This window comes from Amblyomma maculatum, chromosome 10 (genome assembly GCF_055883805.1).
Source record: "Amblyomma maculatum isolate TAMU_Amacu chromosome 10, ASM5588380v1, whole genome shotgun sequence".
Lineage (NCBI taxonomy): Eukaryota > Metazoa > Arthropoda > Arachnida > Ixodida > Ixodidae > Amblyomma > Amblyomma maculatum.
The window spans coordinates 64,340,720-64,359,447 of NC_139353.1; the positions used below are offsets into that span (position 1 = coordinate 64,340,720).

Genomic DNA, 18,728 nt, shown 5'->3' on the forward strand with positions numbered 1-18,728 from the left:
TGCTGATGGAGGAATTAAATAATTTTATGAGTACGTGGCCCCTCACTGACTTCGCGTGTGGTTAAAAGACAGCAGGGTACACTGGGAGAAGTGGTGGGCCCTATTGCCGATACACTGAAGTTCTGGGGCAAGCATGCTGTGGTCTCATGCGCTGTGTAAAAGAGCTTGATTTCATTGAACGCAACCATCAAATAAAAAAATTACAAGGTGCACATAGGTCTTCAACGTGCGGAAATGAGAAAGCATATAACTGCCAATTCATTAACTATCGCTATCCTATCTATCACTATATCTACTAATGCCAGAGACCTATCGTAACTGTCACTATCCGCAACGAACACTATCACCTCACTATCCGGGCCTATTACTATAATTTACTATTATTATCCGTAACAGTCACCATCATTACCTATCACTATTCATAACCATCACTATTTAATCTGATGCCGTCCCATGACCCATTGATATACTTCAATTTTCATTGACTTACGTTGTCAGTCATATCTCTATTATCTCATAATATCTGACGAGACAACTATACATTGACTTTTAATTCTTATACTTTCTTGTTTTCTCATAAATGGAGGTGGGAAAAGAGCAAGCCACAGAAATAACTGACTACTATCAGCGCGAGGTTTATGTCTCTGTCGAGGAGGCTTCCTTTACTTCAGGACAGGTCGTTGAGAGAAAATTGATGGAACTGCGTTTGGTCTGTTTTTTTTTCGAGTTCGTGTAATATTGGCGGCTCAAACTGGTCTTCAGTGAAATGTAGCTAGAACATAGAGCGATGAGATAATTACTCAGGCTAGGTGAAAAAAAAATCTTGCATACAATTGAAATGAGTAATATGTTACAGTGTTAAGAATTGTTGCTCGCAAAATGTTCCCCTATTTTTACATAATAACTATAATCATCATTGATTGTTTAAGTTTCGTAAATACAGAAAATTGATGCAATGATTCCGGCTGATTTGACATCGATGGGATAAGTTTTCTCGCAATAAATGAATACGTGGACTCGCGCTTTTAGAGCTCCAGTTTTCAAAGCGAAGGTAACCTGCCAACGCCTTGTAGTCATGGTCAAAGTGAAGCGTGTGTGATCATATGAACACCTCCTGCACATTGGCCGTATCCCTGATAAAACGAACGCATATTTTTTAACCCACGCGTGCGTCGAAGCATGGCAAGACACATTCAAGAATTGAAAAAAAAAATGCCATACGACCTAACTAGTGCAGATTACCCGCAATACCTCGGGTTTACTTGCCAAAGAGTTTTTCAGGGCCAGCATTCGATGCTCCCGAGTAACCGACGCACACTACAAGTAAAAGCTGGAAAGGCTAGCTCCTCTACAAGCCCGAATTTTGATTTTTAGTGAAGGAGGCCAGGGATCCTAGCATAATCGCGACAAATGCAATCGAGAGACTGTAATTTTCCAGTTATTTCTGACAGCAAAAAAGCAGATTATAGCGCCCTGTTTCTCACTGTACAGAAGTCGAAGCGTGTTAAATGATGGAGCCTTGGAGCCTCGCAGAATATTCAGCATGCTGCAGAGGACAACCTTATTTTTATACAATGAACATGCTGCCGCCGCAAAAATATTGAGCAGCAAGCAGGAATAAAAAACGCAGCGTCAGGTGACGCGTAATTACGGGGAGTAAGAAAGGCACTCGACGTCGCAAACAACTCTGTTGTTTCTAGGAATAAACGTCTTTCGACTAATCTTGTGAATCCATTGACTCGTGCGCAAGCCGTCACGCTTGCCTTGAGATATCATGAATACCGCATAACCATCTTCAGGTCGCTTGCTGCAGTTGTACGCGCAACAGCACGGCATAGAGCTTGCACGCTGCAATAAAAGCACAGCGCGCAATATTCGCTCGCCGAGACTAGGGGAAAAATGGCGCCGAAGAAAAAGAAAACACAAGGTAAACGCCGGACGCGCGTCGGTTTCCAATGGCAACGGCAGGGAGACCAATCGTCGCTCAGGAAATCGGGCGGAGAGCCGGCCTTCAGCGAAGGGGCGCGCAAGGGGCGAGGAGGAGGCGAGGAGGTAGCGCGGCGGCGGCAAAGTTCAATCGTTGGCGTAACTTTCAAAGTATCAAGGGGCTTTAGATGTCGGCACACAGACCTGCCACGTCGGGACCAATCAGCTTGACGCGCGGTAGACAGCCACGGTAGCGGATCGCGGATCACGGTAAGCTAAATCTCTCTAATACTTCGCCTCGGTAATGAGATTTCACACTTCCACGATCTATTACAGGGCGTTCATGGTTGTTCTGTACCGAATAACGACATCACAGATGACCCATAAAATTAGAAAACTGCTTTGGAATATTTCGTTTCCATGTATTCCATGTAGGCTTAGCGCCCATGTATTCCTATGGGCGCTAAGCCTACTTTTCACCCCCAGTCGGCCCACGCCGGCGATAGAAGAGCCACTGCATCGTGCGCACGTCACAGATCGGTGTTGGTCTATACTTCCCCTCTAGGCCTCAGGTCATCCTCATGAATAACGGTTTATGAATGAATGAATGAATGGTGGCGCCATCTACCCTAAAGAAACCTTACCATACTTCATCTCGCTCATTCGCGCCACTTTCCCGATTGAAAACGAACTTCCAGCGCAGCTGCGAATGCGCAATTCTTGGCCTTCATGATTGGCATAGCCGGAGCCGATCGCAGAGGCCATGCGCAGTTCATACTTGTTACAGGCGTTTGCGCCAGATGGCAGTAGCTGTCAAATAAACATATCGCCTGTTTGCAGGTTTGTTTCCCAGGGATGCTCCATTAATTCATTCATTCATAAACCTTTATTCATGAGGATGACTTGAGGCCTAGAGGGGAAGGGGGTAGGTTGGGTGAGGTTGAGGGGGGTGACAAAGTCTAGCAGGGCACTAAGCTTGCACTTGGCGTTGGGGCTGTCCAGTCTTCATAAGTCTGAATGTTCAACCAGCAGCAGACGAATTTTAAACTGCTCCCCAAAGGGCGCCACATCTTATAAAAAAGGCGGATTGCTTGAAGAAATCTGCTGATCATGTCAGGTGTGTCAGTCCATATTTAGTATGTTGAATGCGTTGAATAAGTTGTAGTTGTAAGATGACAGGCAGTGCCATAAATTGAGATAAATTTGCAGGTTTTTGGCACGGCATCTGGCCCAATACGCCTTTTTTAAAAAATACAGTGGTCGCTTACATCGACAAATTATCTGGGTGTTCCGCTTCAGCATTATGAGAACCCTGCACACTACTGGATAGAAAGAGTGCATTAGAAAGTATTAAAATGGGGTGGCAAAAATTTGTCCATCTTTGTTTGTACAACAATTTATAACAAGGTTCTTGTGGCCAAAGTGTAGTACATACTCCAGGCATTGCAATGGCTAGAATGAGTGTGCAAAATTACAGAGGGTTTTCGCTGTCTTTGTGTGGGGGTCAACATGGGAGCGAACGAGCCGCACAAACTTTTTTCAGCCGCTAAAGATGGCAGTCTCAGCCTCGTCCATTTGTTTTGAGGTAGATTGTATTGTTTTTTATTTTTCAGAGACCAGAATGATATGTGCTCTTGTGTACAGTGCAACAAGTCAGGCTTTGTGAATATCTACTAGCTTTTGTCGTGTCATCACACAGCGTTAAAAGGAAAAGACTAGGGGCTATACCTCCAATAAAGGGACAGAACACTGGCCAAAATATGTCATGAAATTATGATGGAGATGAAAAGGTCTTGCCTCATATAGTAAAGATCGAGCACTAATATATCAAAGAAAAGAGGCTTTACAATTTTAATCTGCCACTGAAAATCACATAAAAATAACCGAGGCGCTATCTAGCGGAGAAACCCTAGTACTTTCAGTGTAGCCCCCCACGTGACTACATGTCAGCAAAATATTGCTGATTTTCGTAACTGCACAATGTTCTTTTTTCTTCTAGGTGTCCATAATTTATTATATTTTGCGCTCTCTTCAGTGCGCCTTTAAATAAAAACCATCCCTACTTTCGCACCGCTAGAGGTATACGTTCATGTTTAGCCACTAGATGGTGCCACAGTGTGCAATTTTGTGACTGAAGCAATGACAGTGCCCACTAAAACTTTCGTCGACGAGGGCGTGCGTTATTGTGCCGTAACAGCATTGAGTGTGAAACTGAAAAGGACGTTAATCTGCGCAAGAAAGTCTGGCGAGTGAAAGTTATATTTGTTTTCGGTGCTTCTTTTTTGTCGACCACCAGCCATCATCGCGGTAGCTGCTCATGGTTTCCAGCATCGGACTGTACATAAAAACGGGCGCACGCATTGATAGAAAAATTCCCGGTAAAAATCTTCAACACAGTTTCTAACAAAACCGTTATGGAATCGAACATTTTAGACATCAATCTTTCCACTGCGGTGAAAAAAAATCGAGACCTAAATTGCAGTGTTCTGTCCCTTTAAGTGCATGGTTGACGCTTTTAATATACTAAGGGCGTGCTTTTCATGGGAGTAGACTGTGTATCGTTTCGAGAATGAAGCTCTACAGGGATCTTATTGATAGCATATATGTTGCCAATGCCTATCTACCGCTCGAGACGCGTGTGTGTACGGCACTAATGACGTATTGATAAGAGTTGAAATGATGACAGTTCGATCCTTTGTCTAATTTGTCTTTTTAACTTCATAGTGACACGCTCTCTGTCAAATCTTGACTCCTGGATAAAATAATTTGTTTCTTAAACGGTAAAATTTCTTCTTTCTCGGAATGCCAGAAATAGCCGATCATTTTTTGTTTGTTAGAATGCAGTTTTTCACTGGGACATCCTAAAGCATACTTTAAAGGAAGAACTGCCCATAACGCCAGTATGTTTCCGTACGACGACAGCAGCGTGTATACGACATGTTTATGGCCTTGCGTTTACATAGCCAAGTGGAAAACGCGTATGGCTGTGCACTGCGTACACTGATGTTGATTGAGTGTCATATATGTTCGAGAAGTTTTCAAGGCCCAAGCCACCGTCATAAGGTGTCCTGTGTTAGACGAGTTGGCTAATCTGAAACACTTTTAGTAATGTAACAACAGCCTAAGTGTGGTTGTTTTTGGAATAGGTCTCTTAAGTTGCAATAAAGAAAAAAAAAAGCTTATTTCTGTAGTGTAATGCATTAACACTACTTATTTCAGCACGAAAGCAGGTTCGAATCCTGTGCCTGCATTATATTTATTTTTTTGTTAAACTCAACATTCAAATAAATTACATCTTTGCTGAGGTATTTTCCCCTTTAGGTTGCATAATGTGATGTTTTTGATTAATAGTAGCAAAATGAGCCATGGACACAGCCAGGAGGTGATGATATGACAAGTTACACTATGCAATTACCTTTAGGTTGCATTTAGACACCTCTCAGCAACAATTCACTGAGAGAAAATCAGCGAGAAAGAAGTTGCGGGACCCAATAGCTGTGCTGATCAAAGATGGCACGATAGACACAACCGATGTAATAAGCTCTCTCCTATAAGTCATTATAATCCAGGAAACTATTTTATTATTAGTGTATTTGTTTGCGTACTGTATTATATGCTCAAAGTGCAAGGCTTTATTGACTTCCTTTTTGTTATGTTTATTTTTTTAGTGACGCCGTACCCTGCACTTCTGTTGCTGGAGTTTTCAGGAAACGTCAATATGCATCGCCAGCATGATGTCGCCTCCAAATTGCATGGTAGCAAAGCGCAAAATTTACGGAAATGTACTGTGTCACTTGCTTAATTTATTTTAGTCCCGTAATCATCATTATCATTTTCCTGCAATTAACCCAGTCCTGTGCTAGCTGCATCCACTTCACGGCTGAAAGTTTCTTCATCCACCCACCTAATTTTCTGCCGCCCCCAAGCTTCGCTTACCTTTCCTTGAAATCCAATTGGTTACTCTTACAGACCGTCGGTTGTCCTCTCTTTGAGTTACATGTCCTGCCCATTTCTTTTTCATTCCCACTAGAATGTCAGTAACGTGCGTTATTTCTCTGACCCACTCTGCACGCTTCCTATTTCAACGTTACACCCACCATTGTCCGTTCCATGGCCCTCTGCGTAGTCCTCGACTTCAGTAGAACCCTTTTCGGTAACCTCCATATTTCAGCCCAATAAGCAAGTACCAGTGGGATGCAACTGTTAAACACTTTCCTCTTGAGTGATACCAGTAAACTGCTACTCATGTTTGAGTACATTCAAAATGCTCTCCATCAAAATTTCCTTTTGTGGTCCAGATCTGTGGTCACTACCTGTCTTATGTACACAATCGCCTACTTCCAGCGCTTCGCTACCTACTATTTTAAACTGCTGTTCCTTTCTTTTCTACACTGTTTTACAAGTTCCACACTGTTTTGTTCTAGTAAAGAAGTGTCTTGTGTACGCTTTGCCATACCCATATGCTTTGTCATTAGAAAGGAACTATTACGAAACTAAAGAAAGTTCTGTAATAGTTCTTTTCTAATGACAGCGTGCGGCAAAGCTCACACAAGACGCTTTACTCAAACGAAACAGTGTGAAACTTTGGTGTATCAGAGACACCGACACACTAAAGTTCTACACCGTTTTGTTCGAGTAAGGGTTTGTCAATTGCTTATAACGATCGAATCACAGGTTTTAGGCTGCAAGTGGCACACGTTAAAGTACTGGCTTACGCAGGTGATAATGACGTCTTTCGCTCAAACAGAGCATTGGCTGCGGGTGGTCGACTGTTCCAATTCAATACCTCGGCATGCCACTTCGCGATCCAGATGCATATCTGTCTGATCAAGTGTTGAGTACGAGAAGTCTGATGCGCGGCAAAGCAGAAGCCTGTCAATGTTTGCACGAGCCACTGTCTAGAACCTTATCTCCACCATGTGGCACGTGATGAATCTGTTGTGTGCAACACGGGCCAACGTCCGAAAAATTCACCAAATATTTGCGGTTTTCATTTGGGCTTCTACCTGGGAGTGTACCAGCTAAACGAATTGGTGTCGTCCTGTCAAAAAAGGGGGGTCTTGTTCGCTCGTTTGTGCAGAAAGTTGTGTCGCGATTTATTTATCTGCGAGATCAAAAGGATATATTTCTCCGCACAGTTATACGAGTATGATTACGCAGATTGCTTCAAGAATTTGTTGTGACATCATGCAAAATGTATGGAGCAGTGACAGGTTATCTCCGTGATGTTGTACTTTCTTAGAGGATGCTGAAGGTGCAGTTTTCACCACAGTGCCTGAGCAATGTAAGAAAATTTTTATAAGAACCTCATTGATATACAATGCTTCCTGTCCCAATGTACCGTTTACCACTGCAGGCGCAGGACAGGATGTGCTTAGGCGAGTAAAAAAAATGCCAATAGTACCATCTCTTGAAACATTCTTCTCTAAACAGCATACAGGAACACTCTCCATTAAAGGGGCATCGTGGTGTTCGCAGACCACTTATTCCAGTCGGCCTCTAGGTTCTTTACACCTTCCCGATGCCCAATAGAGGGTTTACAAAAGTAAGTCTGGCAACCATGAGCGGCGCGCTGATCCCATGCTGGCAGCCATATTTTGTTCGCTCCATCCGTTCGGTTTGGTTCGCTTCGTGCCCGTCCGTAAGCGCCCGCCGTTCTGTCCACGCTTTTCACGTTGTAACCTAGTGTGCTGTGCTTGGACCTCTCTTCTGTCCCTGGTGGTATCTGTTAGCGACGCCAAGAAGTGTATTTTGACAGCTGAGGCGTAGCGGGGCCCACCGGCCGCGCTGCCGAGCGCAGTTACAAAGTGCTCTACGAGTCATGCATGGGCCCCTCGTCGATCCGCGCAGCGTCATCCCTATCCAGGTGCAGTATCCAGGGTTTTGTAATGTGCAGAATTTTTTTTGTCTGTGTGCCTTTGCCATTTATCTGAACGAACGACTATGAGAGATGATCGCGAGTTTGTTTGCTTGGTTTGCGCATTACCATCGCTCATCTCACTGGTAGATACTTGTTGGTGAAATGAGTGAGGATGCAATTTATTTTGAGATGAAAGAATCGTGCGTAATTTGACGTAAGTTGGAATGGCGCTTAGCACCTTCCTGCCTATGCCGTTGACTTAGTAGTTGACACGGGTCTCGGAAATAATCGGGGGGGGGCTGTGTAAAACAAAAATGTGTCATGGTAATTTCAGCTTCCAGTGAGTGAAGATTGATTGGTGAGCAATAGTCGATGATGAGTTGATAAAATATTTGTAATTAATTGATCAATTGATGAAATAAAGCAAAAAAACAAAAAAGGAAATTGAGAGTTTAAAGGTGTCAAAATGCTAGAATGAAAAACCAGTGCTTGGTGATCGAAATGAAGAAAATTTAGAATGTGTACTTGATTAATTGAAATAATTGAATGCGTTCAGAGGTGTCAAATTACTCAGAGCGGAAAGGCGATTGTTGTTGACCCTGAGTATTGGTGTATAAAAATATAGAACATTAAATATAATAAAGAAGCAAATGATAGAAATATAAAATAAATAAAAGCTAAAAATTTAAAATGTGAAGAAAGAAAACATTGTGTGTGTGTGTGAAAATGACGCTATCGCGTCATACCCTTAACGGGGGAGCTTAAGTGTCCCCCTAATTTTTTATAACAGTATTATATAATATAAATCTGACTTTATGAACACAGCCAGTTGCACCAAGCACAGATACTTGGCAGTAATGTGAGTTGACTTTTCAAATTTATTTTCGTTTCAGCCGAGTTCCTCGAAGCTCCCCATGACAGCGCTTTCATATAAGATTAGGGCTTCAAATGTCTACTATCTGACAGAGGCAATAAACAAGAAATCGGCATATTTACAAAATCAACTGAATTTCAGGTGGCTGTCAATTAGCGAACCATCGGGTGTCTCGACAAAACACACAAAAGTGAAGCGCACGCTTCGTTATTTTATCGGCCGCGCTGACAGGTATGAAGGCACAGAATGCAAACCTGAGCTGCGCGCTCTGGACGCGGACCGGCCTTCGCATGCATTGTCACGTGATAACATCTTTCGAAACGGGCTGGACGTGAGCATATTACAACACACTAGTGGGATGTCATTTTTTTCTGCTTTACTAGACGCCGCGGGTTTGGCAGCGGCTTTTGCAGCATGAAACACGCACCTCGGGCGCACTAGACAGCCGTACTGCTCTCTGCGCCAAGCACTACCGTTTCGTACGACTGTGAAAAGTTGTTCCGGTAATCATGCCCTTGTCTTAAATCAAATATACAATGGTAAATGCAACCTACGTACAAAAGGTTTCAAAGAACGTATTTGAAGTATAGCGTTCGTTATACATGCATTGCTCCTTCTCCCGTGTCTTCCATCGAATAAGCTTATCCTTCAAGTTAACAAGGCTCCATAGCACGCAAAACAACCTTGCTGTTTTAGGTAATAGCACGTTCTCTGAGCTAGCTCCCAATCAGAGGGACGTGAAGTAATGCTTTACATGATGCAAGTGACACTTGTAAAACCGATTAGGATTGCAAACGAGCGGTCGCATACACGCGCATACCTTGTTTCCGTGCGCGTCTACGACAGTGCGCTTGCTGCAGAAGGGTACGCAGCAATATGCTGGCATCATTTCGAATAGAGCTTTGTGCAAGCAGCGACTGCTGTGATGTTAAAAAATGAAAAAATCGCTTGTGATCATTCCAATGCACCTTGCAGTGCGAGCACGGGTTCCACGAAGGCGCACGTTGACAGCGTACTCGATGGGAGGCGCGGGCCGACTGAACAAAACATGCCGCCGCGCACAGTTTCTGTCTCTTTTACTAGATGGCGCTAACTTTTGTAAAGCCTCCATTGTAATGGCAAAATTGTAGTGCCTTATATTTTATTCTGCTTCAATAATCAATGTTTTGGTACCGGTGTGAGCGACACACGACGTCGAATTTCATTGACGGATGTGACGTTTCCTTCTCGCTTGGGTGCTGCATCGCTGATTGGCTGAGAACACACTTTAGATTATACAATCAAATGTTCAAGTTACTATGCAGAAAACAAATAAGAGGTGTTTTAATTTATGTGTGTTCTTAAAGTGCTTGTAAAGATAGGAACTGTAAACTCTGGTGGATACAGTGTTGTCAACAAGCCCTCAAATCCCAAGGTAGCGGACAACGTTCGAATCTCGGAGGTCAGCAAAATCACTGGACAGTCTGAAATCTCGTGGCTGGTCGTTTCTGCAGACACTCCACAGATGGCACAAGTTGTGTCGAGATCGCTCGTGAAGCTCGCCACACCCAAGTCCGCAGCACTCAGCAGCGGGCTTCCACCAGTAGGCTATTGACCAAGGAGTTGTCATATAGTCGTTACCGGCCGATGGCCTCCTTGCTGGCCCTATACAGGTACAGTGTGGGCTTCACGCCATTCCTCCGTCTTCGCCTTTCGCACTCGTTCTTGAACTTTCGCACAAGTAGCGCTCGAGTGATCCGCGACAGCAGCAGCGATGGACCAGCGGAACACCAAAACTGCGACTCAGATTTGCTGACTGACTCCGACAAAAGGCACGGCTACAGGTTGAGTTGGGCAGGCAACCATGGCGGATAGCTTCCGATACGTCAGCGACGCATGCTCTTGAAGAAACGTGCATTGATAGGCAGGCTGTTTTTATTCTTATTGTTTGCAACAGTGGTTTTCTTCCAGGTTCTGGGAAGTTAAAGCTTCATGCAAGCGTTGGCTCTATATTGCATGAGTAAAAAACACACACTGGGCACAATGGTTGTGTAGAAATTACTGAGCTTCAATTAGGTGATTTTTTGTCTGATGCTTTGTTTTCAATTTTAAAAAGCACCGAGTTTGGAAGCCAATGTCTTGAAAATTCTATGTTTTTCTTGGTAACTATGATGTTATCATCACGTTTACTTGCAACTGAGAAAAACATATCCAATTCATGCCTTAGATATGAGGAAAAAATTCACTCAGGGGCGATAAAACTTTTTATTTGCCTAATAACAAAAACATCTTGGCATGCTCAGCATAGCTATAGAAAGTACCGTGGCTTTGGTTTAATACCTGGAAAATTTTCCCTTCACAGCAATGCCTTGTTGCAGTCTGCGAGGCATTGACTCGTAAAGGCGGATTATGCATTCGGGATGCTCATGCAGCGTTTCCCACTCGTGCTGTATTGCATTCCACAATCCGTCTGCTGTGGCGCCACCGAGGTTTTTTGACAGCAAGTTCCTTTTGAGGATGCCCCAAACGTTTTCAATTGGGTTCATGTCGGCGCCATTGGGTGGCCGCTCCAGCACGGGTATGCTGTGACTTTCAAGCATTGCGCTCACTTTTCGGGCAGTGTGCACTGGGCTGCGATCTTGCTGCAGCAGGTAGAGCACCCGTCTGGAAACGGACCGTCAAGAACATAGGGCATAAGTGTGGTTTTTATGATCTCGCAGTAGGCATCTGCGTCGAAGTGACTACTTATTCTTACAAGTGGCCCCACTCCTTCCTTGCTTATGGCTCCCCAAACAGCAACAGCACAGCGCCCACTGGAGAGGACACTGAGTGTACTCTGGCAAGTACCTGCACGAAGGAGAAGAGAACGGTGAAATGAGAGCAGTAATCTGTACTAGTTGGTGGACATTCATCCTGCAAAAAGTGGGTTAGTGCGCCTCAAAGGAGTTACTTTTGTCCATGTATTTTTACGCGTAACCCCCTTTTTGAGAGATGAGAGTGGGAAAACTGGGCAAAGTTAGAGTTTTTCTTTTGCTGGGTTATAATAGCTAATATTTTCATTGATCTAAAGGCGTAAATATGATTGTTCGTCTTTTTGTGCTTATAGAGCAGCATAGTTATGCAGTAACAGGTACGGTGCCAACTTTGCGTACGAATGAATTTAAAGCGAGTTTCTGTAGCGAATGAATAGAATAAAGCTTCACAAAAACTAAAGGAACTGAGAAAGCTCCACAATGCTTCCGGTACCATGAATGGCAGATAATTTTTTTCCGTTCTATTTGACAGTAATGCAAAGGACTGTAAATCATACCTGCAATTCATGGGGCGCCAAACGCGCCGCTTCTGGTCCCACCTTGTCGAAAAGGTAGACTCATCTGTGAAGATGACCTCGGACCAGTCGGCACTGCTCATGTGTACGCGCGAAGTGAAGCCTTGCCTGTGGCTGTGCTTCCCTAAGAACGGGCTTCTGGACAGCGACATAGTTGTTTAGCCCGCACTCATGCAGTCTCCTTTTGATGGTCTTGCAAGAGATACCCAAGGATAGCTCCTTCTTGATGCTTTTGGCGATCACAAATGGATCAGCGACTGCGCCACCTACTATAAGAAGATCTGTCTCGTCGTCAGTTGCCCTTGGCCGTCCAGAACGGGGCGCGTCAGTAAGTCACCCCTGCTCATCATGGAACGCCTTTATAATACGAGTCACTGCCCACTTCGAATGGCCAGTGAGCCGAGCGATCTCTCTTTGAGGCACACCTTCAACAAAGTAGCGCACAATTAATTTTCTCTCTTCAATTAAAATAGGAGGAGCCATCTCTGAGAAGCAGTGACTGTCTTGCAAAAGCTTTCGCTACCAATGTCTCTTGACCGGCACATTTCGTGGGTTTAAATCATGCGCTATCAAATACCGATAAGGGTTTCAAAGGGGGCGTGTACCACTTCCCCATTCCACAAAACCAATTTTCGGTTGTCTGCGAAGAGAGCCGCCGTTGAGAACAATAAGAATAAAAACAGCAAGTCATTCAATGCAGGTTTGTTCAAGAAATTATTGCGTCCTTTTGACAAACGACATGACAAGTTTCTTGTCATTCTGGCCAGCAGCACGTGTAGCACACGAACACAGCGATGCCCATATTGCGGCATCTGGCGGCAGCCTCCTTGGTGAAGAGCAACTCACGTGAAGGCACCGTCAGTACATGCTTACATGCTGGCTAGGGCGCTCATGCGCTCCTCCTTGATCTCGAACCAGGTGAACTGCCACTAGCTGGTGCAACGATGCAGTTTTTCGCGCTCCGGCCGGCGAAGCCGCGTCCTGGGCACTTATGTCTCCGATAGTACCATGCTCTGTGGCCAGCAACTTCATCTTGCACTCCGTCGCCGATAAAGACGATAGTTCTGCAGCTTTTGCTTCATCCCATCACCGCAGATCTCCCACTCGGCACTTGTCACATACTCCGTGTCGATTCTTACGCGGTCCGAAAAGCTACCCCCACAGTCAGCAGCTAACGCGTCTGGGATTGCTGCACGGGAAGTCGTCTCGCTCTCCGTTACGCGTTGAGCTGATAACATCGATGTCACGGAAGCTTCGCTGGTCTTGTACCACTGTCGCAGATGTCTGCAACTGACACTTTTGCATGTTGCGCCGATCCTCGTGCGATCAAGAGTGGCTGTCTCCGCTGTCGGCAGTTGACGCGCCGGACACTGCCGCAGCATTGTTGCACGTTGTGTCGACGTAGTCGTAGAAGCTTCATTGACTTCGTCCAGCCACTGCAGATCTCTGCAATCGACACTTTTATACACTGCGTTGATCTTTGCGCGGTTCGAATGGCTGCTTCGCTCTTTGCAGCTGACATGCCGGGCACTGCCACAGTAACAACCGCCTCGGCCGCCGTTGCGCGATGAGTCTACGTCGCACTTTCTTTTGCAGATGACAGCGATGTCTCATTGCGCTTCGTAACACGTTTTTTTTTCCAAACTTAAGCACAGTAGCAAATTTCCGACGGTCATTAGGCATGACGCAAAGTGGCGATTGTGATGGTGAAATTCAAGATGGCGCGGCCCATGCACAGCAATTTTCGTCAGGTGACGGCTGACAGCCAAAAGAAAAGTGCGACTATGTGTTCATTTTTGCTTTGTATCTTCCATATGGGGCGGTGTTGGAGGCTGATGTTTGGCTGGAAAGCATGCCCAGGGAACGCTCTTTCAAACGCGCCCAAGATGGCTGTGCTCTAATGAGTTATCAGATTATGGACGGTGCAAAATGGGCTTTTCGCGGTGTTTCTTGGGGGCGTTCAGAAGTTTTTACCTAATGAAATCGCAAATAATTAATGAAGTATGGCACTGTCAGCCTCAAATTTTGGCAGGTAGGTGTGGAAGAGCGAAAAAAATTCATAGCAATGAAGTTGAAAAATCGATTTTCTCGATTTTTTTTTCAACTCCAAGACCCGCGTTCCCCCTTAAACCCCACAAACCAAACCAGAACAGAAACCCGATACAATAGAACAAGTGTTCCTGGACTGCTGCAACCCAATATTTTTCTGGGATGTACTACACTGTTCATTAAAGAAACAATTTTCGCTAGACTGATATGACACCTTTCTTGCCGGTAGATTCATCGGATGATATACCGTACAATATAATCACGGTCCTGGGCCTTCATGCTTTGTAGAAAATGAAAATGCAGTTTGAACATGCTAAGCCTGTTGTGTATCCTGTGCACGAACGCTTTGTTGAAAGTGCTGTCTATCTTCGAGAGGTGTATCGAGCGTTGCCAGATCTGCCTCAACGGATGGCTGTGCTTGGTGATTTGGCATTACTGAAAAGAATTAACGTTGTGCTACCCGAAGTGCGGCCAGCACGTTTAATGAATGCATGTACAATGACAGCCGGCAATAAAGAAAAAAAAAAAAACTGCAATGTATCGGTAGCATGCTCGTCTCTCTATCAAGCAGGCTAAAGATATGCTGTTTATACCTGCAATGAGCATATGAGGACGAATCCAGCAAGTCTTTGAAAAGCATTTTATTCGCACTTTCAAATGAACGCTTTACAAAATGTATCAAGGCAAATAACTGTCCCTGAGGATGACAACGTACGACTAATGTGATCACAGATTTGCGTAACATTTGGAGACAATGCAGTAGCTACACACATGAATGGCTTTTTACAATGCGTGTGCTGGGCATAACATGCAATGCACAAAATTGGCAAAGAACTCGCCAAAAAAAAAAAAAAAAAAAAAGGCTTTACAATATCTATCCTCTGCTGCCTGTGCATTTGCACTGTATCCACCTCTAAAAATAAAATAAAAACTATAACGTCACAGAGAACACAATGCAGCAACGTAATGTTCATAGCTTAGGCACCTAAAGGAAGCAAAAGAAACAACGTTCGAACCCACTGAAAACTCATGTGCGTTGCTTATGGCCTATTTACCAAGTAGTCTTTACAGAAAATGCATAAAGGAAGCAGGATAAAAAGAACATCACAGAACGCATAGGTTTTCTTCAGCATATTAGCAAACTGAAGAAAGCACCCCGCCTCCCTCCTTTTTGTCATGTACTGTTCCGAAAATTGCCGTTACAAGAAGTTTAGAAAGTGAAAAAAAAAAAAAGATGGAAATAGTGACACTTCATGGACTATGCCCTTTGGGCTTGTGCTCTGCGCTTAGCTTGTCGTAGAGCTCCAGCACTTGCTGCTCCTTCGCAATGTGTACTTCCGAGCGCAGGTGCTGAAGCACGGCGTAAGGGCTCATCGACATCACATCGCATACTGGACACCGCATGATGTGGTCACCAAAATCCGAATCGCGGCAGCTGTGGAAAATAAAAGAGACAAAGGAATCCTAAGTAAAAAACATCGGATAGCAATCGGATCAAAATAGGCTGCACTACCCCCCCATCCCGCAAACAGATTATGCAGCAGCCTAAATATAAAAAGAAATAAAAGCAGCTCCATTTCCTTCCCAAGAGTATGCATGCGTAGGGGGAAAAAAAAAAAAGTTACGAGAGCACTGATAGTGTTCGCTTTTTTTTTCGTTTTCAATTTCTGTTTTGAACAGAGCCCGGCATCAAATTCATGAAGGATCTATATTTTGCATTGAAGCATTTTGCTGCAGCATTTGCCACAGAAAAATGATAAGCTGATTTTATTTTGCTTTCTCTATATCCTTCCCAAATAAACGGCAGGTCTGTATTGGTGGCAGAACTTATCGACATTTGAACTGACACGTGGACTTTGATGGAGCATGAATGCAAAAATTCTGAAAGATAAAAGCTAATAAGAATCAAATCAAATCAAAATAAATTTAAGAACCTTTGACTGTAACGAGCAGAAAATAAATATAGAGGTTTAACATGGTTAAACCAAGTACAGTGGAAACTCGATATAACGAACTTCAATGTAACGAGATTTGCACTGTAAATTTTTTTTTAGTTCCCAATCTCTGCACTACTGAAAACCATGAATTTTTTCATGATCTAACGAAGTAATTTTATGCTGCACTTTCGATTTAACTACGTCCTGACATATCGCATGCATGTACCAGCATCTGTATTGACAATCACACGAGAACAAAAATCTTAGCCGAGACAGACCGCACTTTACACAGACCACCAATTTTGCCGGCAGCCTGGAATCTGCGACTGAAAAAAATGGTGATAGGGGCATACCACTGCACCATCCGTCGTCCGCATACAAAACCTTGTTAGTGCTACTACTTCTAGAGTTTCTTGCTTATTTCCTGAATTTGTAATTTATAAGTACCCATCTAATATCAGTGTTCCACGAACCTGTCAGTTTATTCGGACAACTAAAACGCTGGAACCTTGACCTAACGAAATTCATGATTTTTTGGCTGCAAGTAGGACTTCGTTATATTGAGTTTCAACTGTATAAACTTAGTAACTAGTTTGGCGCATTTTAGTAGTTTATCGTGACAGGTAGTAGATGTTGCCCCCGTCTTTTCCCCCTGACCTACCAAAAGCTCACTCGTGATTAGGGCCATGACGCATACTGGCAGAGTTCTCAGAAGCGACAAACCGTATTTACTTGCATAATGCTCGCACTTTTTTTTGCGGAAAATTGATGTTAAGTTGGGGGGTGCGATAATTATGCAGGGAAAATTTTCAAGCAAATGTTTTAGAGTGCTAAAAGCAAATTTAAATACAGTCGACGACTGATTTTTCGAACACTTAATTTTTCAGACATGCTTGATTATTCGGACTTTTTGCCGGCCCCAGGACATACCTTATAAAGTCAATGTATTATGCAGCTCAAAATTTCGGACACTCTAGGGAGGGCTATTCAATTTTTCGGACATTTCAAGCGTCAGCCGGGCCAACTGCCACACATTCTGAGCGCCGTCGCCGCCACCTTGTTTGTTTACTTTTTCTTTCTATAGCCTCGAAATCGATGCATGCCTTGCGTGCCGCTCTTCTGGAAAGATGACACTGGATCGAGGCTATATTATTGGCCTAGCAGCTTCCGCTTCTGGAACAACGTCGCTGCCGGAGTGCTTCCTTCTTTTTTTCTTTTAGCTTGATCGCTTCGACTGCCTATTCCTCTGTGTGTTTGCTGTGCCTTTCACGTGCGTTGCCGAGCGTAGCGACTAGGCCTAGTCGTTATCATTCTGCGTTCTGTTGCTACCGTGGTCGCTACTGCGGTTCGCATTTAATTGAATCTGCTTCAGTTCTGAAGCTGTTCCAGATTTTATAAGGAGCTTTTTTTTTTTCTTTTTTGAGTGCAACGTGGCAGCGAGAAGGCACTCAACTGAGTCAGTGTTGTGATCCAGTGGTTTGTAAAGGAGAAGCAATCATCGATGTTGTTGTCGGCCTCGAAGGCACCCATGAAGCAAGGCAAGTACCTCACCATGTTGATGGCGAAGAAAGCGGCTATTGTGAAGCTCGTGGAAGGTGGCCGATCACAGGCAGACGTCGCGAAAGAGTTCCAGATTTTAAGACCAACTATTTCGGACTACATGAAGAACAAGCAGAAGATTTTGGAACCAGCGGAGAAGTCGACTGGGTGTCATCAGAAGAATGTAAGCAAAGGCACCTACCCAAAGCTTGAGGAGGCCCTCATCGCATGGCTCAAATCAGCAGTGGCCAGCAATGTTCCTGTCTCCGGTGGCCTCCTCAAACAAAAAGTTGAGGTGATGGCGCTTTAAATGAACATTGAAGGTTTTAAGGTGAGCGACAGCTGGCTACGAAATCTCAAGAAGCATTTCAACCTCAGTTTTAAAAAACTGTGCGGCGAAAGTGCAGCTGTTGATTTGAGTGTTGTCACAGACTACTGCTCTGAGAAGCTGCAGTCGCTCTCCCAGGAGTACTCGCCGAACGACACGTTCAACTGCGACGAGACCGGTCTTTTTTTAAACCTTATGCCGCAGAAGACCCTTGTCTTTGCTGGTGACCCCTGCCATGGTGGAAAACACTGTAAGGAGCGGGTTACAGTTTTGGTCGGCAGCAACATGTTGGGGACAGAAAAACTGCTGATGCTCGTCATCGGCAAGTCGAAAGCCCCCAGGTGCTTGAAAGGCGCAAAGACACTGCCTGTCTTGTATGAGGCTAACAAGAAGGCGTGGATAATGCAGCAACTTTTTGAAAGCTATGTGCGAAAACTGGACCGTAAGTTTGACCAAGAAGGTCACCGATTTTCGTTGTCCGTTAACAACTGTGCTGCACATGGGCGCATTCACAACTTGAAGGCTGTGCGCGTCGAGTTTTTGTCACCGAACACGACAAGTGTCCTGCAGCCGATGGACCAAGGTGTGATCCAAAACCTCAAGGTCAACTATTGGTCACACTTGCTCTCGCGTGTGGTGGTGTGCCTCGACAGTGGGAAAACCTACTCTGTCGATCTGCTTGGAGCACTTAGTATGCTCGCCGATGCGTGGAAGTCAGTGGCACCCTCAACGCTGTGCAATCACTTCTGCCACGCGGGATTTGTGCCGAAAGACGAGTCGGCTGCTTTGAACGAGGACAGCGTCGTCGAGCAGCTGTCAGGCAGTGAGCAGCTCGTTGACGACCTTCACGCCGCAGGTGTCGAAATTCCATCGACCGTCTCGTTTTCAGAGTTTCACAGACATGGACC

The 18,728-nt window shown here is 44.6% G+C and overlaps 1 protein-coding gene across 2 annotated transcripts in view; it reads right to left on the bottom strand.

The window, feature by feature from the left end:
- Positions 1-14,638: 14,638 nt before the first annotated feature.
- spn-E (tudor domain containing 9 protein spindle E) overlaps positions 14,639-18,728 on the bottom strand; it is a 153,491-nt gene continuing 149,401 nt past the window's right edge. For both annotated transcript variants that reach the window (XM_084582928.1, XM_084582930.1), the window contains exon 34: positions 14,639-15,451. In XM_084582928.1, coding sequence (XP_084439054.1) covers positions 15,268-15,451 — 184 coding nt within the window. In that variant the 3' untranslated portion in view covers positions 14,639-15,267. The remainder of the gene's footprint in view (positions 15,452-18,728) is intronic.